Source organism: Saccoglossus kowalevskii, chromosome 12, assembly GCF_978046115.1.
Source record: "Saccoglossus kowalevskii chromosome 12, keSacKowa6.1, whole genome shotgun sequence".
Taxonomy (NCBI): domain Eukaryota; kingdom Metazoa; phylum Hemichordata; class Enteropneusta; family Harrimaniidae; genus Saccoglossus; species Saccoglossus kowalevskii.
In genome coordinates this window covers 3,805,205-3,827,867 of record NC_140652.1, presented here as the reverse complement: position 1 = coordinate 3,827,867, position 22,663 = coordinate 3,805,205, and the positions used below count along the sequence as shown (strand labels likewise).

The window sequence follows — 22,663 nt, the reverse complement described above, 5'->3', positions numbered from 1 at the left end:
AACAGTCATAGAACAGCTAAAAATTAGCTAATTATCATGCAAATTAGGTAATTAACGAGCATGGATTTTTACCAAAACTTAATCAAATCTGCGCATTGGCCCAGAGCATCTATGCACCAAGTTTCATCAAAAACCGATGTATGGTTCTTGAGATAGCAGTGGAACAGTCGGACACACATACACACACACATACACACATACAGACACACTAACTGCAAAGACTCCCATTTTGTGCTTCGCACATGGGAGTCAAAAAAAAAACTTAACATAAGGAATAATTGAGATGATTTAATTCTTTTATTCCATAAGGCAATAATAATTTGATTTTCGAAATCTTGAAAGAAAGAAGTAAGTCGATGTTGAACTTTGAATGAGCTACTATCCAGGAATCTGCATCTTGTGAATTGTAGACAACCAAGGCAAAATTATGGTTGACTAAAACATTGGCAGCCATACTAATTACTAACATCAAACCCTGTGATTTTATCTCTTTCATATACTTGAATTTCTTGTTCAACCCCAGATGGTAAATCATCAGTACATTGTCTTACGGGTTTACCATTATCTGTATTTTCCTGTGAAGTAGATGACACAATGAGTTAATATATAAGAAAAAATAATTGTCTCCTATCATCACATGTATACACATATAATACTCCACAGATCTTACTGAGTTAAACACAGCAATAATATTCAAAACTTTACTAAAATGTACATTTTTTATCAAAATATATATCACTAGACAATTACCAGTATTACATAAGTAGGTCAACGTCTCCACATTGAGGGTTGACTTAAGTAAACAAATCGTGTTATAACACATAACATAACTTTCAAAGTACTGTTTGGATAACTTGATATTACCAAATTAACATATTCCAATTAAGGACAGAACAGGACAATTATCTCAGAAATGACATTGAGAAAAGTTAGCAGAAATAAGCAGTGACTGTATACAATCACAAACAAGCAGCCTCTCGGCTGAGATAGCTGTTAGCAATGCAAATTTCAATTAAGAACTGACAATATTATTAGAAAATGAAAAAAATTTAAGAGAGGTCTACCTGAGGTCCCTATATGTATACCGTAAAAATCATATTTGAGGCAGCAGCTTCAATAGAAGCCGCACCCCTAACTTGAGACATTGTTTCATGTTGAAGTTGACAAGTTTTGATCCCCGGAAAAAGCCTGCAATATACTGTAAGCCGCACCCCAAATTTCACAAACCAAACAGCCACCACATATTTCAGAAAAAGATATACCATTTAATTTTAAATTAAGGCATAATTTTAGGAACATTTCAATGATTCCTGACGCTTAGATTAGATTAGAGTCTAATTTAGGTTTTCTGTAGCCATTGACGCTTATTCCAGTGTACAGGTTTTATTGCGGGTAGCGTGAATGGGTAAACCGCTTTTCGACAATGAGCTGTTATTATCGTCAAAAGTGTTAAATTCAATGCTCTTCAATGCTCAGCTTATCTTTCGAAAACAACTAATTTCTTGATTTAAAAAAAAAATCATGCTGTTTTCCTATCAAAATCAAAGCCAAACGATCGCACTACAACAACGGTAAATCTCTTCCGTGTTTGTTTACCATGAAGTCACTGAACTACATTAACTTATTTGAATGAGCTATGGTTATTTAATCACGTTGGCACCATCCAGCATCCAGGTCAAAAAACAGTTTCAGGTCACTGTAGATGTTTTAACAAACATGGTGGATATCGTATCGGATCAAACATTCCTAAGTGACCGAAATCATTCGCTTGCGGTGAAACCAAGTTGAATTTTCACAACAATTCAACGAATTTATTTTTTGTACATTATTCTAGTCACTACTGAGTAATAATCAGCAATTGTAACACTTCGAAAACAAGAAAGTTATTCACTTGTGTGAAACGCAGCATGATCGTTACCGAGATCATTTGCTACTAAGAATGCATTTGTTTTTGTTTTTACTTCTTTTAGAATATACTTTTCCTTATAAAAAAAAAATAAGAAAATAAATATATATTACATAAGTATTTTTTTGTTATCATGCGAACATTCTTTTTTGATTGACTTTTTTATTTTAATTTCCCCGATGTCTAAATCAAACATGGAATGTACAGTCACTCTGGCGGAAGTCAAACATGCCAGTAGTCGAACGCAATCGACTGTGTCAGACGGCTGTCTCTCACTTGTGACCTATACCGGTGCTAATGAATTAGTCTATTCAAGAGATTGTAGTATACAGTACGGTAATCTGCAAATGCATACAAATCTATTTGTAGATATTATTTATTGTGCAGTATGTTATATAGTGTGAAATTTTTTTGTCTGTGTGTAAAAATCCGAAAATCCGAAAGTGCGCTTAGAATCGCAACAAAGTTGCAATCGAGTGTCATGCATCTCATTAGCATATCATTATTCCTTCTGGCCTGCGTTTTTCAAAAAAATTTCCCACTGTTACCGAAGTGAATGCTCTAATTTAAGCCGCACCAAGACTTCACACATCTGAAATCTGAAGCCGCAGCCTCAATTAGGAATTAGGTAGTAGTTGATAAAGACGTTCTGCGTTCTCCAGAAGCCTGCCCTTAGAATGTGTTCCAGGGGGTGCCTGAAGCTATCACTAGTGAGTTAGCAATCGTACAGACCTCATGCTCTTGTACTTGGTGGCTCTGCAGACTCTGTGTTGGATAACGTATTATAGATCTCCAATACAGTCGCAATGATCCACCTGGCGATGGAAGTCGAGGAGGCCGGCTTATCCTGCCTCCCGGGGCCATAACACAAAAATACACATGTTTAGTTCCCCATCTTGAAATCCTAGTACGGTTCTCGTAGCAACTCAACACGGGCAGAGGAGCAATTCCTCCTGGTCCTTCGGGCCGACAATATTTGACAGCTGGGAGATGACGATCGGCTGGGGCTTGTGTCCTGGGATTTGGTTCTTGGCGAGAAACCCTGATTCGTGTCTTTAAGCACAACTTGATCGTCCATGAAGGCTGCGCACCCGTTCATGAAGGACAGTATGCCTAGCTCTGACCAGCACCTACATGAGGCGAGGGCCAGTAAGAAGACTTTTCTTCGTCAACATTTTGAGTGGTGCTGATTAGAGGGGCTCAAAGGGCGGTCTGCTTAGAGCGGACAACACAACCGACACAGCCCAATTGGGCAGTTCCCTTGTTCAGGTTCTCGGCCTCTGATTATGGAAGCAGTAAACAGTCTTCTATTGGTAAGACAATCGGCTAGACTTGACCCCAAAGTGTTTTCTATGGCGGGGGACAAGGCTGACCTGTAACCAACCATAGGACAAACAGATGGACAAAGAAGTCTGCTACCTGGCCGATAGAGGGATGGTGTAATCCCTGTTCGTCCTGGCCAGGATGTTGGCAGCCTGCTTAGATAGACTATTCGTCTGCGTGAGTCTACTGAGAACCTCCATGCGTGTAAGTGGTACACTGTTGGGCTTGTTGGTAGTGCGCCGTCCGGTTGGTCCGGAAGCACTACAGGTATTTTGACTAGCATTTCCAGCAGAAGCGGAAACCAGGCCTTGGTTGGCTAGTACCCGGTGAATTAGCGGAAGAGAGGAAAGGCGCACACATCCATGTGGGTCCATGGGATCGATAAGGCGTTCATGGCCCAGGCCCCAGGTGTCGGCAGGAGTGTTACATACGTCGGGAGCTTGGCATTCCGGGGTGCGGCAAACAGGTCTATCTTTTGACCGTCTCACAGCCAAAACAGCCTGGAGGCTGCCCACTGGGGTATCTGCCACGAAAAAACGTCTGCCAGACTGTTCCTCTGCCTTGGAAAGTGGTGTGCGGTTAGCTCCACATTGTATTACAGGTACCAAAGGAGAATTTGCTCTGCTAGGACTGACAACGATGGGGAACCCTTCCCTCCTTTTTGTTGATGTAGGAGACCACCGCTGTGTCACGAACCCAATGCGGAGGCCATATTCTTTGGGCTTGTTTGTCCAATTTGTGTACTCCCCACCCTTGGAGGGAGGCGTCTGTTACTAGAGTCATAGCTGTAACAAGTGGGTCCAAGGGACCCCCTGTCAGAGGTTGGCCAGTGAAGACCACCAGGGCTTCCTTTGCTTGGTTTGAGATCAATACTCGTCTTTCTAGTTACCGTATGTGAGTTCGGCGTTCCAATAACAAGCGTTGGGCCGAACTTCATTAGAGAGACACAGAGGGAACGCTGACTAGGCGTTCTGCTAGGTTGCTTGAAATAGCTATACCAAGTCTACCTCTGTGTCAAACTCCATGCCCAATACACCAACTGTTGTGTTGGGTCGGGATGGTACTTGTCGATTTACTAAAGAGCCCAACTGGTGAAGTAAATCCTGTGTTAGCCTGATGTGTTTGGCTAATAACCCCTTGTCTAGGTTGTGTAGTAACCAGTCGTCTAGGTACAGATTGATGTGTACCGACATTTGGTGAAGCAGCAGCACTACCTGTTTCATCACTCTGGTGAACACGTAGGGCGATGTGCATAACCTGAAGGGGAGCACCCAAAATTTGAATACTTGGCCCAGCTGGGCTATTCGAAAGAGATGGCAAACTCGCCGGGTGCATCGGTATGTGCAGGTAGGCCCTGCTTAAGTCTAGTGGGACTCACCAGCGGAAACGGTGGATGGGGAGAAGAACCCTGAATGGCTCCGAGACTGCACCCGCCATTCCCCGAACAAAGAGGGTGGAAGATGTCCAGTCTGTGTCACTGAGGTGGAGATGTACTCCCTGACTCAGTTTGCCGGCGAAAACATACGCGTCTAAGACCACGTCTCATTGCACAGTAGTGGCCCCAGCCAAGAGAGCCAGGTGACACTAGGGAATGTCGCACGTAGATGTGCAGTGGCGCACCAGTAAATGTGTGGCCTGGTCTAGGAGGCTGGTGTGGCCTGGTCTAGGAGGCTGGTGTGGCCTGGTCTAGGAGGCTGGTGTGGCCTGGTCTAGGAGGCTGGTGCGTTCTGCCTTCGAGGTCTCAGAGTCCTGGACGCGCTCAAGCAACTCTGCCCTCAGGGCGTGATGGATCGTCTCAGATTGAGTTGGCGAAAGCGCCCATAGAACGCGGCCGTCCCCCCTATACCTGGTTTGGCAAATGACAATCTGTGGTACTGGAGGGTCTGGGGAAGGAGCCTTGGGATTCGGTTGGGGGTGTTTTGGTCCATCCCACACTTTGGGGTCTGATCCCGAAACCACACTGACCTGGTAGCCTCCAGCGGAAAGTGTTGCACAAGATTTACCCCACGCGGTGGCCTTAAGTGTTACCTCCTGCACGGCTGACCAACGTCCACCCATCAACACCATTTTCGCGCCCTGTGCCCCACTCCGCCGGACAGGGAGAGACGTGTCGACAGGGTCTATGACTTGATATAAATTAATATATAAAAATATATTGAATATACATAATCAGTCAAAGCATGTCAAAGATATGGCACTACAACTGCATTCATTAAAACAAAGAGGTTGCCAGTTGGTCATTTTTAATCAGATCTCAAAAACAAAATGACATGCATCAGGAACCCATAATGTGTGTTGTATGATTTTTGATGATTTATTAGCACAATCAAAGAAAGCTTAGAAAGAACTCCCGTGTGCTGAGAGTTTTGGAGACACATTAAAAATTAATTCAAAATTACTTATACTTGAGATATTGATGGAATAGCTGAAAACTAATTATGCAAATAAGGTAACTAATATGAACAGATTTAAGTGTAAAACTAATAACCCCTGCACAATGTACCAAGTTTCATTGAAATGTGATTAGAACCAAAAAAATATTAATTATTATGCTAATTAGAGAATTAATATGAACAGATTTTAACCCAAAATTAATCAGACTGTTTATTGTCCTAGAGCATTTATGTACCAAGTTTTATTCAAATGTGATGATCAATACTCGAGATATCAGTATTAATTAATTATGTTAATTAGGTGATTAAGAAGCATAAATATTTACCAAAAACTAATATGGTGCACAGTCTTTATAGGTTCATTGAAATGTGATGGGTACTCTTTAAAAGTTTCATTGAAATCCAATGAGTGGTTTTTAGACATCATAGAACAGCAAAAATTAACTAATTATGCAAATTAGGTAATTAATAGGCACATTTATTTATCCCAAAATTAATCAGGTCTCTGCATAGTCCTAGAATATCTATGTCGCAAGTCTCATTGAAATGTGATGATTAGTACTTGAGATATCAGGTGAAAAGCTGAAAATTAATTAATTATGCTAATAAGGTGATTAATATGCACAAATTTTTACCCAAAAACTAATTAGGTCTCTGCACAGTCCTCAAGTAACTATGTACTAAGTTTCATTGAAACGTGATCATTACTACTCGAAATATCAAAAGCTGAAATATAATTAATTATGCAAATTAGGTAATTAATATGTAGTGATATTACCCTAAAAACTATCATGTATGTGCAGTGTCATATGACACCTATGTACCAAGTTTTATTGAAATGTTATGATTAGTACTTGAGATATCAGTGGAAAGCCGAAAATTGATTAAGCATTATGTAAATTAGGTAATTAATAATATTAACAGATTTTTACCCAAAACTAATCAAATTTGTGCATTACTTCAGAGCATCCATGTGCCAAGTTTCATTGAAATCCAATGAGTGGTTCTTCAAAAATCAGTGGAACAGTCATAGAACAGCTTAAAATCAGTTAATTATCATGCAAATTAGGTAATTAATATTCATAGATTTTTACCCAAAACTAATCAAATCTGTGCACTAGTTCAGAGCATCCATGTGCCAAATTTCATCAAAATCCAATGAGTGGTTGTTCAGATATCAGTGGAACAGTCTTGGAACAGCTAAAAATCAGCTAATTATCATGAAAATTAGGTAATTAATATTCATAGATTTTTACCAAAACCTAATCAACTCTGCACATTATCCCAGAGCATCTATGTACCATGTTTTACCAAAATTTGATTAGTGGTTCTTGAGATAACGGTGGAACAAAAAAAGTGACATACATACATACATACATACATACATACATACATACATACATACATACATACATACATACATACATACATACAGGGTAACTGCAAAGACTCCCTTTTGTGCTTCACACACGGGAGTCAAAAATGGCCACATTCGGCCATTTTGAATAGGATTGTCAAACCAATATATCTGTATATTTAAGACATTATGTATAATGAATATTTAAAATTTGAACATAATCAGTGAAAGCAAGTCAGCGATATGGCACTAGAACCACATTCATTAAAAATGGCAGCCCATCGGCCATTTTGAATCTTATCTAAAAAAAATGACGTTCATCAAGGCAATAATGTCCTATAATGTCCAATGTATATACCAAGTTTGAACAAAATCCATCTGTAAACAGCCGAGAAATGCTTGATTTTGACGATTTTCAAGTACAAAAATGGCTGCTATTCAGCCATCTTGAATCCGACCGTGACACAAATTGATGTGCATATGTATAATATTGAGTATGATGAAGTTTGAAAGTAATTGGTCCAGGCATGTCTAAGATACAGATGCACAGAGGTCAATCCACAATCCACAAGTCCCCGTTTTCAGACTGCGTCTGATATATCATCATGAATGAACAAATCTGAGAGAGGTCCAGCCCAGGCAAGATACCTACATACCAAGTATCAAAGCAAACAATCTGGTTGTTTTCATGAAGAACCCAAAAAAAGAATTGTTGATGGACGACAATGAACATCCGAGATGACAGTGGAGCTAAGAGAATGAGTATCATTTTCCTCAATAATTTTAGCCTACTAAAAGCTGGCTTAATGTTAAGTTAAGCTTGGACTATACTGTACATATCCGTATTTCAACTGAACATTTTTGTAAAAAGGTATATATGTACGGACTATGACACAAGAACAGTACTCCACATGGTATAGGCTTAAAGAGCCATATATCAATTTCCATGATTTTAACATGCCTCTTTTAGATGACTCACCATTTTTATGTTATTTTCGGATATCAAATGCAAAACCTTGGACTTTTTATATTCATCAATTTCATCTTCATCCCCGGTACATTGACTTATAGGTTTACCATTACTAGAAATACTTAAATTCTTTTTCTGTAAAGTAGATGACACAATGGATTAATACACAAGAACAAAATAAAAAAAGAAATTCTCTCATCACATGTATATACACATTTAATACCTCACAGTCCTTAAATTACAACAATGATTTTCAGAACTTCTCTCAAATGTTCATTCAAGATATTAATCATATTATAATTACCAATAGGTAATTTTCCGCTCACTGCACGAGTGGCAAAAATCAAATGATTTGATTCGATTTTTTTTATAGCTTAGTGTCAAGTTTTCAGAGGGAAATATGGCGTTGAAATACCCAAAATTGACCATAATCAAACGTACATGTATATAGCACGTTAATAGATCGAAATACTCCGAAAATACTTTCTCATTTGTCAAATAACATGCAACGTTGAACAGTGAACAAACCAAATAGTCTAGATTACAATAAAATTAAGGTTGAGCAGCCAGGGTTTTATTTATAGTTATTGTCATTCTCTATCAGTTAATTATTCAACATGGCAATGTATATTTTCTGAAAGCTTACTTGGAGAATTAAACTATAAATGCAAGGTTAATAATTGATTAACAGGGAAACTCATTAACAGATGCAAGATGAAACTGGTTATACCACGGGTCATTCAATTGATAGCATTACTTTGCCACATTAATCCTTATTTTGATTACAATATTATGAGGTTATTATGAGGATACCTCAAAGTATGCACGAGGACGGTACAGCAGGAGTATCCACTGACACGCAGCGGAGGTTGATGCAACGGCAAACTGTCTAAGTAATTGCTCTATATTTGGAATTCACATTTCCTAATATGGTTGGATGAAAATACCCCGTAAAATACCACAAAATTATGGCATGCTTTAACTTATGGCGTTACGGTGACAGATGTATAATAATATAAATTTTTTCAACATATGTACCGTAAACTTTGCAAAAAAGAAAAATGTTTGCGAGTCAGTATAAATAATGAAGATGCTTTGGTCAAACAGGCTAAATGCAAAATAGCAAGTTGATTGGTTAAAACATTTATGAGACACAAAAAATTAAAATCTTGATCAAAATTAAAAAAAAAAAAAAAATTGGGATAGTGGAATTGTGACAGCTTCCATGCCGACTAATTCCCTCACAGTAAATATAAATGTACACTCTTGATAATAACATGGTTTGCAATTAGGTGGCAATACTGTTTTGGTGTTTCATCCACTATTAGCCCCCAGCCGGACAAATTCCGGGAGGCCGGGGACTTGTAGTTTCGCCCCCGTCCATTTTTTTAAACTCCATATACATGTGCATGTCAATTTATTTTCCGATTCGATTAAATATGGCCGACTGGCAGCCATTTTCAATGCCAAAATTCAGTCAAATTCGGTCCTTGTGTGACCAACGTCATTTCTCAGATATGGCTATATCGAATTTGTCGAGACTTGTTACAAAGACAAAGGAATTGTTGTTTTGTTGTTTTACTTGAAATGATCAAATATGGCCGACTGGCAGCAATTTTGATTGTTAATCATGGCTTTTGTCTGTCCATTGATATTTCTCAGAAATGCCTAGACTGATAAAAAAAGTGATTTCAATGATACTAGGTACAAAGACACAGTGAGGAGGTACATAGTGAGGAGGTATACATATTCCTGATTTGATCAGAGATCAATTTTGCAGAGACTTGGTAAAGGGTGACCACTGGTACAGATGCACATTGATTTATTTTTTCAAGGAATCAATTAATGAGCTTATTTGCTTATTTAATTATTAAATTGAATTCTTGTGAACTAATAGTTCAAATCAAACCAAACTTGGTAGAGACTTGATTTGTCAATATAAGATATATGCTATGCAATATTGAGTTTCAATTTAATTAACGAGCTCATTTGCATATTTAATGAATTTTAAATTTTTGTTGATATCTTGTGAACTAATAGTCCAAATAAGACCAAACTTGGTATAGACTTAATTGATTTGTCAGTATAAGATGTGTGCTATGCAATATTGAGTTTCAACTTAATTTTTGGGCTCATTTGCATATTTAATTAATTTTTAAATTTGTTAATACATGTATCTTGTAACCTATATACTCCTGGAAAGTTGAAATTTTATATGACTCCAAGCATATGAACCTTGGTGTAAAATTAAGGTTGTTGTGGCAAGGGCTTGGTTATTTGACTGGCACTTATGATAGTCCTGCCAATATTAAACAGTTCTTTTCTGCTACTGCACCCAGTAAAGTCCAGTCTTTTGGCATGTCGATTATCATTTCTGCAAGATGAGTGCACTCCAAACTTTATAGATTGACAGAGACCACTGGTGTATTATGCACTGCTTTTTTTAATCAATATAGCAGACTAGTGGCAGCCATTCATTTAATAATATCTTGTGAACTAATAAGTTCATGTATTTGCTATTTAATATTGACTCAATTTAATTTCCATATTCAATTGATTGTGAATTTTTGTTAAAATTGATGCAAATTTTACAAACTTTAATAGAGATGTCCTAGCTATTAACTTTGAATAACATACTTTTGATTTTTAACTTAACTACCCAATATTAAACATATACAGTCAAAATTCATAGCCAACTATAATCACATCTGACAAGTGAGGGCTGTGTCATCTTTAGATGACTTATGATGACAGTAAATATTGCAGAACATTTTAAAACTATGCAGAGTGAGTGCAATGTTGTGAACACATGAATTTTTATGTATGTAAATACTCACCATGCTAGGTAAATTGTCAGTCACTGTCATGTTCCATGGTTGGGTTTGTTCATACTGATTATTTTCAGGCAATAAATTAGTATTAGGTTCTTGAGCAGCGTGACTGGATACTAAAAATACAATTGTAGAAACATGCCATGCACGGCACAGACCCTGTTAGTTATTAAATTTAAGATATATAGTTTTGTTTATAGTAATATAGTTAAAACAGTTGGCCATTTTGAATACATCTACCTGGTATATATCTATAACATTATGTAAAATGAATATATGTATAACATTTGAACATAATCAGTCGAAGTATATCAGAGATATGGCTCCAGAAGTGCATTCAATTGAGCAAAATGGCCTCACCAAGCCATTTTAAATTGGATCTGAAAAATAAAATGGCGCGTAGCAAAGTCCCATAATGTCCAACGTATGTACAAAATCCATCCATAAATGCCAGTCCTGGAATGGGCCATTCCAGTTTATATCTGCACCCCCCGAGGTCGTGATTTCCAGCACTGTATGATGGGGAAAATACCCCGGAATTCCAACTGTATATGGAGAAACAGAATCTGGAAATCCAGGCAGTTATGGCTACTAAAATAAAATATGGCCTAGTTTATCTCGCCACATACCGGTTGATGAGGTTGGATGTCCAACAGTATGACTTATAAATATGGAATTCCGACTGTATATGGTAAAAAAATTGGGCCAGTATGAAATAGTTATTACTGAAATTAGATAAGGATGGTGGCACGATTGAGCTCATCAACACCGTGAATCAGGACTAGTTCGGATTTCCATTATCAAATATAAAATTTTGAACTTGGTAAATTAGCTTATGATGAGTTATATTTGGAAATCCTACTCTGTACGGTGGCACAATGGAACTCAACAACACCATAAGTAGGAACTATAGTTTTGGATTTCCATTACTGTATGGTGAATGGTGATTTGGAAATAAAACTTTGTATGACTTATACACCCATGGAAATTATACCCTGTATGAAGTAAACACACAGGCTCATCAACAGGGGGGGTGGGGGGGGGGTGCGGATATAAACTGGAATGGCCCAATGTCAGATATGCTTGATTATTGAAAATTTTTTAGCACAAAAATGGCTGCCATTTGGCCATTTTGAATCAGATTGTCAAGCCAATATATCTACATGTATGTCTTGATATATATATAATGAATACTGTAGAATACTTTATTTTCGCTTGGAATTTATTTTCGCTGAAAGGATGATTCCGTGAAAATAAAATCCAGCGAATATACATTTTTTCCTATATTTCTATATAAACTCATTCAGAATCAGTGAAAATATATTCCATACAAAACGTCCAAAAAGCCTTTTCAGCGAAAATTAATTCCAGCGAAAATAAAGTATTCCACAGTACATAAAATATGTACATAATCAGTCACAGCATGCCAGAGATATGGCACTAGAACTGAATTCATTAAAACATTTTGAATTGGATCAGAAAAATAAAATGATGTGCATCAAGGTCCCATAATGTCCACAGTATATTCCAAGTTTAAATAAAATCCATCCATAAATGCCTGATTTTGATGATTTTTCAGCACAAAAATGATCACCATTCGGGCATCTTGAATGAGATCATATGTATAATATTATTTATGATGTATGTGTGAAGTTTGAATGTGATTGGTCCAGGCACGGAGGCACGGGTACACAAAGGTCAAAACATAAGTCTTTATTTTTTGACTACGTCCAACAGGGACTAATAAAACAGTGCAGTTAGCTAATACCTTCAATACTTGGTGTAGTATGACTGGAGGGTGATAACAAAGATAACCTACCTACATGTACATTTTCAGATACTATGGCAATATCAGTTTCATTCAATTCTGTGTAGGTAGCTGAAGGACATGAAACGTGCTTCTACAAAAATATAAAAATATTTTTTTTTAAATATTTAATAAAAGAATGATAACTTCAACATGATGAACACTGTTTTGTAAGCTCTGCTCTCACTCAAATATTAATTGTAGCTGATGTAAATGAATTATTAAATTTAAATATGTCTAAGATCTAAAAAAACTAGTGAATATATACCTTTCCATTGACAAAATTAAATATGGATTGAAAGCTTTATGAATGATTTGTGAAGCATTTTTACCAAGGTCCAACAGTGCAATTTCTACAGAATGAATAAAAGCAAATAGCGCAAATTATTTGTAACAAACAGCTCATATTATGAAACACATACTGATGAACATGATTTGAATACTAAGTATGTAGCAATGGTATGGAAATAATGGAAAGAATTAGAATGAACATTAAATGTTGAGCTATGGTGACTACAAATTTCTTGATTAAAAAAAACCATGCAGTTTTCGCACCCAACTCAATATCAAAAGTTCATACTACTGATACAACATCAGTAAATTTCTTCTGTATTGCATTCACTATGAGGTCGCTGAACTGTCATTTAACATAATTATGTAAAAGAGCTATAATGGTAATTAACACGTTGGCACCATTCAGCTTTCTGATTGGTTAATTAGCAACTTGCCCTATTAGGTCAAAGTCAACTTGTGTATGGAAAAAACATGGCATATATTGTAAAACTTTTTTTTACTTATATTTTATACTTTTCGTTACCGAAATTAAAACCCCAGCAAGTTACATTAAATATAAAACAATTTTTACTTCATACCATAATACTTTTACATCATTAATTCTGATTGTATGTATGTATGTGATCATTTCTATTTGTTCTATTTATAAAAGTGTTGTGGAATTCAATGATGATGCAACTCATTTTGTATTTAAATCCCACTAAAAAATACTCCTAATCTGGCACATTGTAAACAAAAATTGTCTTTTGACCAATTCTTTTCTTGTGGGGTGCTCAACTAAGCACCCCCCCCCCCTAAAGACATAATTTTGTTAACTGAGCACCTGGGCACCGAATACGGTATATAGCAACTAAAAAATCTATTAGTAAGTGACCTGTTTTTGTTGAATACAAAATAATATAACACCAAAAGAGAAATATGGCCATCAGTCAGGCTTTTTGTATCTGAGGCAAATGTATACCATCATGTACCAAATTTATTTATGGAAAATTGGTCCATGAGCTTCTGAGTTAAGGTGATAAACAGTAAATGGTTCATATAAGCCCCTTGCTCTGTGGTGACAAAATGATACCCCTGGTACATAATTGGTGAAAGCTAGGATTTATAAGATAAAGATATTTTTCAGAAACATTTACATCATAAACCATCATTGTCACTAGAGGGAGCTATTTATAAGAAAATATTATATTTTTATTATATAATTTATGACTGTACCAGGTTTTTCTCACCTTCATTCCCAACAGCATACCAACTGAACTCTTCTTGAAATCAGATTGTGACTCATTTGCACCAAGAGATGAATCATCTGTTGCAGGAAATAATGCCTTTCGTTTTTCAGTTTGAGGTACAGCGTTTGCCTGAGTAGTAAAAAAAAGTTTATATTGTTAGTATTACAGAACCACAAAGATTCTCTGGTGGGAAACATTTTATTTAATACTTCAGAAATGCACAACGATACATGTATATACAGGCAGCAGTACAGATGTTTTCTTGAATAGTTAGTTACATGTCTAGTTGAACTGTATTTGGTTCACTCAATTATCTAAATAGAGAAGACAGAACAAAAAAATCTCAAAATTTGGTTTGCTCAACATACAAGAGGTTCTAATATATAAAGCCAACAAACTTACCGCATGACACAACAGAACATCAAAATAATCACAGGTGACTTACAGTTTATAAACAAGACATGGAATGTCACAGTCCCCGTTATTTGATTATAAAGTAGTACAAGGAACATCTGCAAACAGGTGAATGAATATGTACTCTATGTGGGTACAACTCATCATAAAGTGATTTCCGATGATCTAGTTTTGTACTGACAACTAAAAACTTCCACTGACCCATGTTCAGAATCTCAGAGTACACAAGTGCAACAAAACTATTTGTCATACATGTATACTTGCTCAAGAAACTGCATTCAGAAATCTGAGTGAACCTTGATGTACATGACTTCTTTGTTAATCAGGTCTTAGTATATTACCAGGACCTGGGTTTGTTTCAACATCACCACTGGGCATCAGAATCATTCTCATGTTGTCAAATACAATTTTTTATTAATACAGTAAGGTTTATTATTTAAAATGTATTCATTATACATAGAACAACATCTGTTAATTTAAACAATTGTAAAAGCTATGTTTTCAGAGCAAGTACATGTAATAATTAAGGAAGCCAGTAAAGGTTGTTCTGCTCATAACCTTCAATGGAGAAGTAACAATAATTGTTTGAAGTCTTTTTAGTGCAGTGATATTATTACATTTCATCATTATTAATGGGTATAAAATACTGTAAACCATTTAATTTTCACTTCTAGATATATTCAGGATTCTATGAAATTTCAATAAAGTCCCTGACACTCCATGTTGTAGGAACCCAGAAAAAATTGCCTTGCAAAATTGAAGCAGTTCACAGCACCACTGTAAAAAAAAAAAAGTTTAAAATGAGTATTGTTAAAGATATACACATGTGGGTTCATAAGACATATGTACCAATCTGAGCGGTTCTAGAGATTAGTATCACAAGATTTTACTCTCCGTGATTCAATATCAGCCCTATGTATAATGCTGTGTTGATCAGGCGAACTAATTGACAATGGCCCTACAGGTATCGCTATGCAATCACAGTAGTTTAAACTTTTGTATTCTTCTTGCATTTCGACCATGGAAAAATATTTGTTTTTGAGAGTGGCCGAATTATTAGAAGAAAAACAGAAACTATTTTTTTTAGTATAAATTCTAGTAACTGAAATGCAGGATTGGTAAAGAACAAGACAATAAGCAAGATTGATAAACCTTCAGCGAGCACTCCTGAAATTTCAGATCATTGGTACCATGTTTTTGGATACATTCAATAAAATTGGGTTATTTATTTGATGTAACGAAACATGCATTCACAGCAGACGGAAATTCGTTTGAGATGTTACTGGATTTTTGTATTCAGTTTTCCATTTCAACCACTATCATCACTTAGTAAGCTGAGATCATGCATAAATGCACAGTGTAGTGCCACCAGAAAACCAATTGCTTGAGAATATTTTGCACCATTACACCATTTCAAATATTATATTAATTCACAGACAACAAAATAAAGATTTTCAATAACATATAAGTTTTCCCACAGTTGATGATTGTATGGCAATTACATGGCTTCACCAGTTTTACTCTGGAAGAAGTTGGAAACAGATAACAGGAAGGGGCTACATGGCTACATCTTTTTTTTTTGAATTTGAATCAAGCATGATTTTAAAATTTTTTTTTTTTTACAAATGTCTATTTCAGGGCAACAGAAACAAAAACAATAAATGTGTAGGTAGGCATTTTAACAATTGCACAATTAATATTGGATGAAAACGTCATTACCGATATAAATCATAATTCTGTTCAAATTAAAAATAAGATCACATTTAATTTAGTCAGTTTTCATAATTAAATACATAATAACATGTACTTATAAATTTGAATAAGGTTCAACGGCTTTTTCATTTAGTGCCAGTTTATACACCATAAAACTTCTGGTTTAGGTGTCACACTCAAAGAGTGAAAGGCCTTTGGTTTGGCATCGCGAAATGTTGGAATTGAATCCCCCCAAAAATTCAGTAAAGTTTACGAAAAGTAAAGTATTTTCTAAAAGAAGTTTTGAATAAATACAAACACGAATACATTGCTTAGTTGTTAGTACCGGTAGCAAATGATCACGGTAGCACAATCTGGTCATTCTGTGTTTCGCAAGTGAATAACTTACTTGTTTTCGAAGTATTGCAATTGTTTATTATTATTCAGTAATGATTATAATACGCACAAAAAAATAATTCGTTGAATTTTTATGAATTGGAAGTAATATTCAACTTAGTTTCATCGTAAACGAATGATTTCGGTCGAATGTAAATGCGATGCGATATCCGCCATGTTATTTCAGTACACGTGGTCATTTAAATATGTTAATGACGGCTCAGTGACCTCGTGGTGAACGCAACAGGGGATTCACCGATGTTTAGCAAGATCTTTATGCTTTGATTTTGACGGGGAAAACGGCATGATTTTTTTTAAATCGAAAAATTAGTTGTTTTCAAAAAATAAACTGAGCATTCAAAGAATAATTTAACATTGTTCACAGAAATAACAGCCCATTGTCGAAACGAAGCTTACCCATTCACGCTATTCACAATAAACATGATACTCTTGAATAAGTGTCAATGACTACGGTAAAATATAAATTAGACTCTTTTAGGCATCAGGAGTGAATGAAATATCCAAAACATTAAAAAAAAAAACTGCCGAAAAAACGGGCGATTTCACGGTCCGTTCACAGACTGTGGTCCGTTGCAGACTGCTCGACCGACCGTCCATACACGTGTTGTTACTGTACATCCGCCATGTTGAATCGCACAAGATCGCCAAAATCTTCATTGCAACTAACAGTTCAATGCTCACAACATAAAAATACGAATATAATCATAGGCAACCTGCTATTATATAATGAATAAATTGATCGACACAGGGAAATTCTCCCCCCCCCCCGAGTTGTGAATATTTCGGAAATCGCTACACAAGCAAAAGACCAGAAAACGATTTACCGGTACTTGAAAACTATGTCCTCGTGAATTAATCGTTCGTGTACAATAATTTTACAGGGTATACAATTCACAAACTAGTTTCGTAGATTAGAGACAATTGTTTGCTTTTTTTGGTTTTTCACAAGAATATAAAGCTGGCAATCATCATAATATTCACGTCCGTACGACACGAAATGTACACCAATCGTACCCCAATAAACTGGAAAACTTACCTTTGCAAACACGTCTCTTATGCCGCCTTCTTGAAGTTCTTGAAATCAAATAAAGTTACTAGTTCTTCTAGTAACTAGTGAATGAGACCACTGAGCCGAACAGAATACATGTATAAACAGTACTACATGTATAATAAATTGCATGCAATGGAGAAATCACGTGCCGTAATAACAGCAGCGTTACTCACAGATCTAATCTACTGTAAAATATTTTATTTCAGCTGGAATTATCATTCGCTGAAAAGACTTTTTCTGGGTGTTTTGTATTGAATTTATTTTCATTGATTTTTGACAAGTTGACTGTAAAATATAAGAAAAGGGTATATTCGCTGGATTTTATTTTAACTGAAACATTCCTTCAGCAAAAATAGCAAAAAAATGTTGCAAGCAAAAATAAAGTATTTTACAGTAATTAATTTATTCTGAGCATGCGCAGACGTTTTGTCAATGTTGCCGGGAGAGGCAATTTTTGATAAAATCGTGAAAAAGACCCACTTGGGATTTTCAGATCTGGAAAAAAAATTACGTGCATACTCGGAGGGAACATGTTCATCAACCTGCCAAGTTTCACTGATATCTGCTGTAGAATTTCTGAGAAAATGTTGGAGACGGAATTATGGACATAACCTGAATTATTAGTCCCCTTTTCAGGCTGCGCCTGAACGGGGACTAATGAGTGTTACAAGAGATTATTATATAAACATTTATTATGCACAAGATACACAACTTACGCACACATAAAATTAACCAAATATGTCAAATAAAATAATAACTACGCCCATGTACCTACACTGTTTACATTTTGTTTTACTTACTTCAGATGGTATGAAATCATGTACTTCATCATTAAAACAAAGACGATCTACATTGCTGGTGCTTGGCTGTGTCACTTGCAACCCGGCCATGGTGGTGCTTGGCTCTGCCATTTGAGATATGTCAGAGCATTGAAGCGTTGTTGAATTAGTGTCTAATTGTGAACTGGAAGCGTCATCTGACTTGGAACCACATGCAGCATCCTTGATACCATTGCATACTGGAACAGTGGTGCTGCTTTCCAACGTGTAACATCCACTATCTGTAAGTAATGAGAATAAAGACAAACAACTTAGATTAATAATTATACAATGTAATGTACACTTACTAATGTATGCATGATTGTGTATGCAATTGACATGTGATAGATCAGCTCTAAAACAGCATCTATGGTACATGGACTGCGTTAGTGCTCAGGGTCCTCAACTCAGAAAATAATGATTTTTTTTTAGGGGTTGGCACTCACCCAAGCACCCCCTCTGGGAAAGAATGCATATGACAATTTTTGTTCACCATGTGACAGTTTGAGGGGATATTACGACTTTGGGGGAAAATATATTCACAAAATTGATTGCATCGTTTATTTATTACAATATAAAAAATATTAGAATCTGTTGGAACACAGTCATAGTCGAAGATGTCTGATTTCTCGCCAATGAATCAGATATAATTGATGAGGTGCACTGCTTCTTGCGGAAAATAGAAGGCACGATAGGCTGCAAATGATCCAAATGCAGACAGCCAGCTTCCTAGCGTGTTAATGGACTTGAGTTTACTTTGAGAGGCGACTGTAGCAACGGTTGGGGCAGAGCTCCAGAAGGAGTACCTACACTTTATGCAAATTTTTTAAAATTATGCTAATTTATTCATGACGTAGCAGTTTCTGTGCTCATGAATATTCATTAATTTGTGGGTCAATACATTTTAAAAGGGGCGATATATTATTTTGGGGGGAAGAGTTAGAAAGGGGGATTAGCAATCCTTAGGGGGTCAATACAAAAGAAGGGAGAGCAGCCATGCTCCTCGTGTCTGTTGTTGCACGTGACCTACAGCTGTCAACTGTGTTCGTTCTTCGACGACTTCGACTGGCTTCCTTGTGGGGTAGTATTCTTGTGTTCTGTTTTCCTGACTTGAGTTTTTGAAACCGCTGTTTATGATTTTAACGTCTTTGATGTCTTTTGCAGGAGTGTCCAATCCGTGATTCGAACTTGCGATCTTTGAGTTCCCAGCGCACTGTCTTGTCCACTGTACCACGAGTGTCTTCACACATGAGTTAGGATTTAAGTCCTATTCATAGGAGCACTGTCTTCACTAGCATTCAAAAATCTAACTAAACATACTGGATACGAACCAGCGATCGCTCACATTGCTGACATAGTACAAATCAACTGAGCTATGTGAGTAGTCATGCAAATTAAATAATTTGTTGTCATATTTAGCTCTATTTCCAAATGGTGTTTGCGAGAAAAAGATGAGCAGGCAAGGGAATTGAACCCAGGTCCTCCTGATCACTATGTAGAGAACTGACCCACAAGACCACAATGGATTGACTGGATGTGTTTGCATTTGATAAGACTATGTAGTGTGTATATATATAGAAATACAACATATTTCTATTATTGAGTTACAATTGTCCAAAAAATTGCCAATTTTGTCTTTTTACTTGTGTAAACTATATGCATGCCATAACCCGTTAGTGTACATCTTGCCAATTGGGTGTTTGCCATTTGCGTTGCCCATACCTGACCCGACCCTAACCCTAATGCCAAGACACGTTCCTGTTAATAATTCCGTTGCCCATACCTGACCCAACCCTAACCCTAATGCCAAGACACGTTCCTGTTTATAATTGCTCAATAATGATACTCTGTTGTGCACTGTCTGCGGGTAAGTTGCATTGATGTCAACTGAATAAACAAGTCGCGTTTAAGTAATTTCCACTATTAACAAGTGGTTAAATTGTGACAATAAATGTGTGGACAAATATTTGAGATTAATTTTGGTGTAGACAACTCTCGTTTAATTATTTTACACCATTACAAGTTGTTAAATTGAGAGAATAAACGTCTCAACAAATATTTAATACTTAGTTTGATGTAAACAACTCACGTTTGATTAATTCCCACAATTACAGGTTGTTAAATTGAAAGAATAAATGTGCGGACAAATATTTTAGACTTATTTTGGTGTAGACATCTCTCGTTTGATTAATTCCCACAATTACATGTTGTTAAATTGAGAGAATAGATGTGCGGACAAATATTTTAGACTTATTTTGGTGTAGACAGCTCTCGTTTAATTATTTTACACCATTACAAGTTGTTAAATTGAGAGAATAAATGTATGGACAAATATTTTAGACTTATTTTGGTGTAGAAAAGTCGCATTTAATTTACTTCCACAAATTACAAATTGTTAAATTGAGAGAATAAATGTGTGGACACATATTTTAGACTTATTTTGGTGTAGACAACTCTCATTTAATAATTTTACACCATTACAAGTTATTAAATTGAGAGAATAAATGTATGAACAAGTATTTGAAACTTATTTTGGTGTAGACAACTGCGTTTGATTAATTCCCACAATTACAAGTTGTTAAATTGAGAGAATAAATGTGCGGACAAATATTTTAGACTTATTTTTGTGTAGACATCTCTCGTTTGATTAATTCCCACAATTACATGTTGTTAAATTGAGAGAATAAATGTGCGGACAAATATTTTAGACTTATTTTGGTGTAGACAGCTCTCGTTTAATTATTTTACACCATTACAAGTTGTTAAATTGAGAGAATAAATGTATGGACTAATATTTGAGACTTATTTTGGTGTAGACAGCTCTCGTTTAATTATTTTACACCATTACAAGTTGTTAAATTGAGAGAATAAATGTATGGACTAATATTTGAGACTTATTTTGGTGTAGACAGCTCTCGTTTAATTATTTTACACCATTACAAGTTGTTAAATTGAGAGAATAAATGTATGGACTAATATTTGAGACTTATTTTGGTGTAGACAGCTCTCGTTTGATTAATTCCCACAATTACAAGTTGTTAAATTGAGAGAATAAATGTGCGGACAAATATTTTAGACTTATTTTGGTGTAGACAGCTCTCGTTTGATTAATTCCCACAATTACAAGTTGTTAAATTGAGAGAATAAATGTGCGGACAAATATTTGAGACTTATTTTGGTGTAAACAACTTGCGTTTGATTAATTCCCACAATTACAAGTTGTTAAATTGAGAGACTAAATGTGTGGACAAATATTTTAGACTTATTTTGGTGTAGAAAAGTCGCATTTAATTTACTTCCACAAATTACAAATTGTTAAATTGAGAGAATAAATGTGTGAACAAATATTTTAGACTTATTTTGGTGTAGACAACTCTCATTTAATAATTTTACACCATTACAAGTTGTTAAATTGAGAGAATAAATGTATGGACAAGTATTTGAAACTTGTTTTGGTGTAGACAGCTCTCATTTGATTAATTCTACCAATTACAAGTTCTTAAATTGACAGAATGAATGTATGGACAAATATTGACCATTATATTTTTGAGTAAATACCTGTTGTTTAATTAATTTCCACCTCTACAGGGTTGAGAGAATAAATGTGTCGACAAATATTTGATACTTATTTAGGTGTAAGAACTCGTGTTTGACCAACTTCCACCATTGCAAGTTGTTAAAATAATGAAATAAATATACTGGTATCAATGGATATTTGATTTAATTGTGAAACTTTCTAACAAAGTGTTAACTGCTGGCTTCGAACCCTCAATCAACAATTCCGCAGACACAGTATAAATTCAACAACACCACAGAAGATATTCGTCTGTTGCCTGAATTGTTTTCGTATTATAGGGAACGCCATCGACACTTTAACAAAACTTACCTTGACTTGGGTCTTGTTTATCTCTTGTCACAATCTGGAAACTGTTGAACAAATTGCGTGTCGTCCAGTTTAAGACGCAAGTTATTTTATTATTTATTCATTCAGTTTTGTATGGTGGAGTTTTGTGCGCTTTATTATTTTTTTGCGACGTTCTTTGTTTACTTGTTTACGGTTTGAGAGATTTCAGTTTATTTGATTTACGTTTTTACGGTAGCTCTGAGCGGGACTGGAACCCACTGTCTTTTCAAGCTAATTTTGTTTTATTTTGATGGCAC

General features: G+C 35.8%; 1 protein-coding gene across 1 annotated transcript; it reads right to left on the bottom strand.

Moving 5' to 3' along the window:
* Positions 1 to 278: 278 nt before the first annotated feature.
* On the bottom strand, positions 279 to 18,618 carry LOC144358039 (uncharacterized). Its single transcript, XM_085506077.1, has 6 exons — positions 18,485 to 18,618; positions 14,111 to 14,239; positions 12,600 to 12,681; positions 10,787 to 10,896; positions 7,959 to 8,084; positions 279 to 575 (listed from the first exon to the last, which is right to left on the bottom strand). The coding sequence occupies exons 1-6, from the start codon at positions 18,593 to 18,595 to the stop codon at positions 456 to 458; spliced, it is 678 nt and encodes a 225-aa protein (XP_085362203.1). The 5' UTR covers positions 18,596 to 18,618; the 3' UTR covers positions 279 to 455.
* Between the last annotated feature and the right edge of the window lie 4,045 nt (positions 18,619 to 22,663).

Coding starts and splice junctions, on each gene's coding strand:
- LOC144358039 (XM_085506077.1), bottom strand. CDS start 18,595: ATGGCAGAGCCAAGCACCACCATGGCCGGGTTGCAAGTGACACAGCCA. Junction 14,240..18,484: donor ATGATTTCATACCATCTGAA/GTAAGTAAAACA, acceptor TTTACTACTCAG/GCAAACGCTGTACCTCAAAC. Junction 8,085..10,786: donor CTGACAATTTACCTAGCATG/GTGAGTATTTAC, acceptor TCTACTTTACAG/AAAAAGAATTTAAGTATTTC.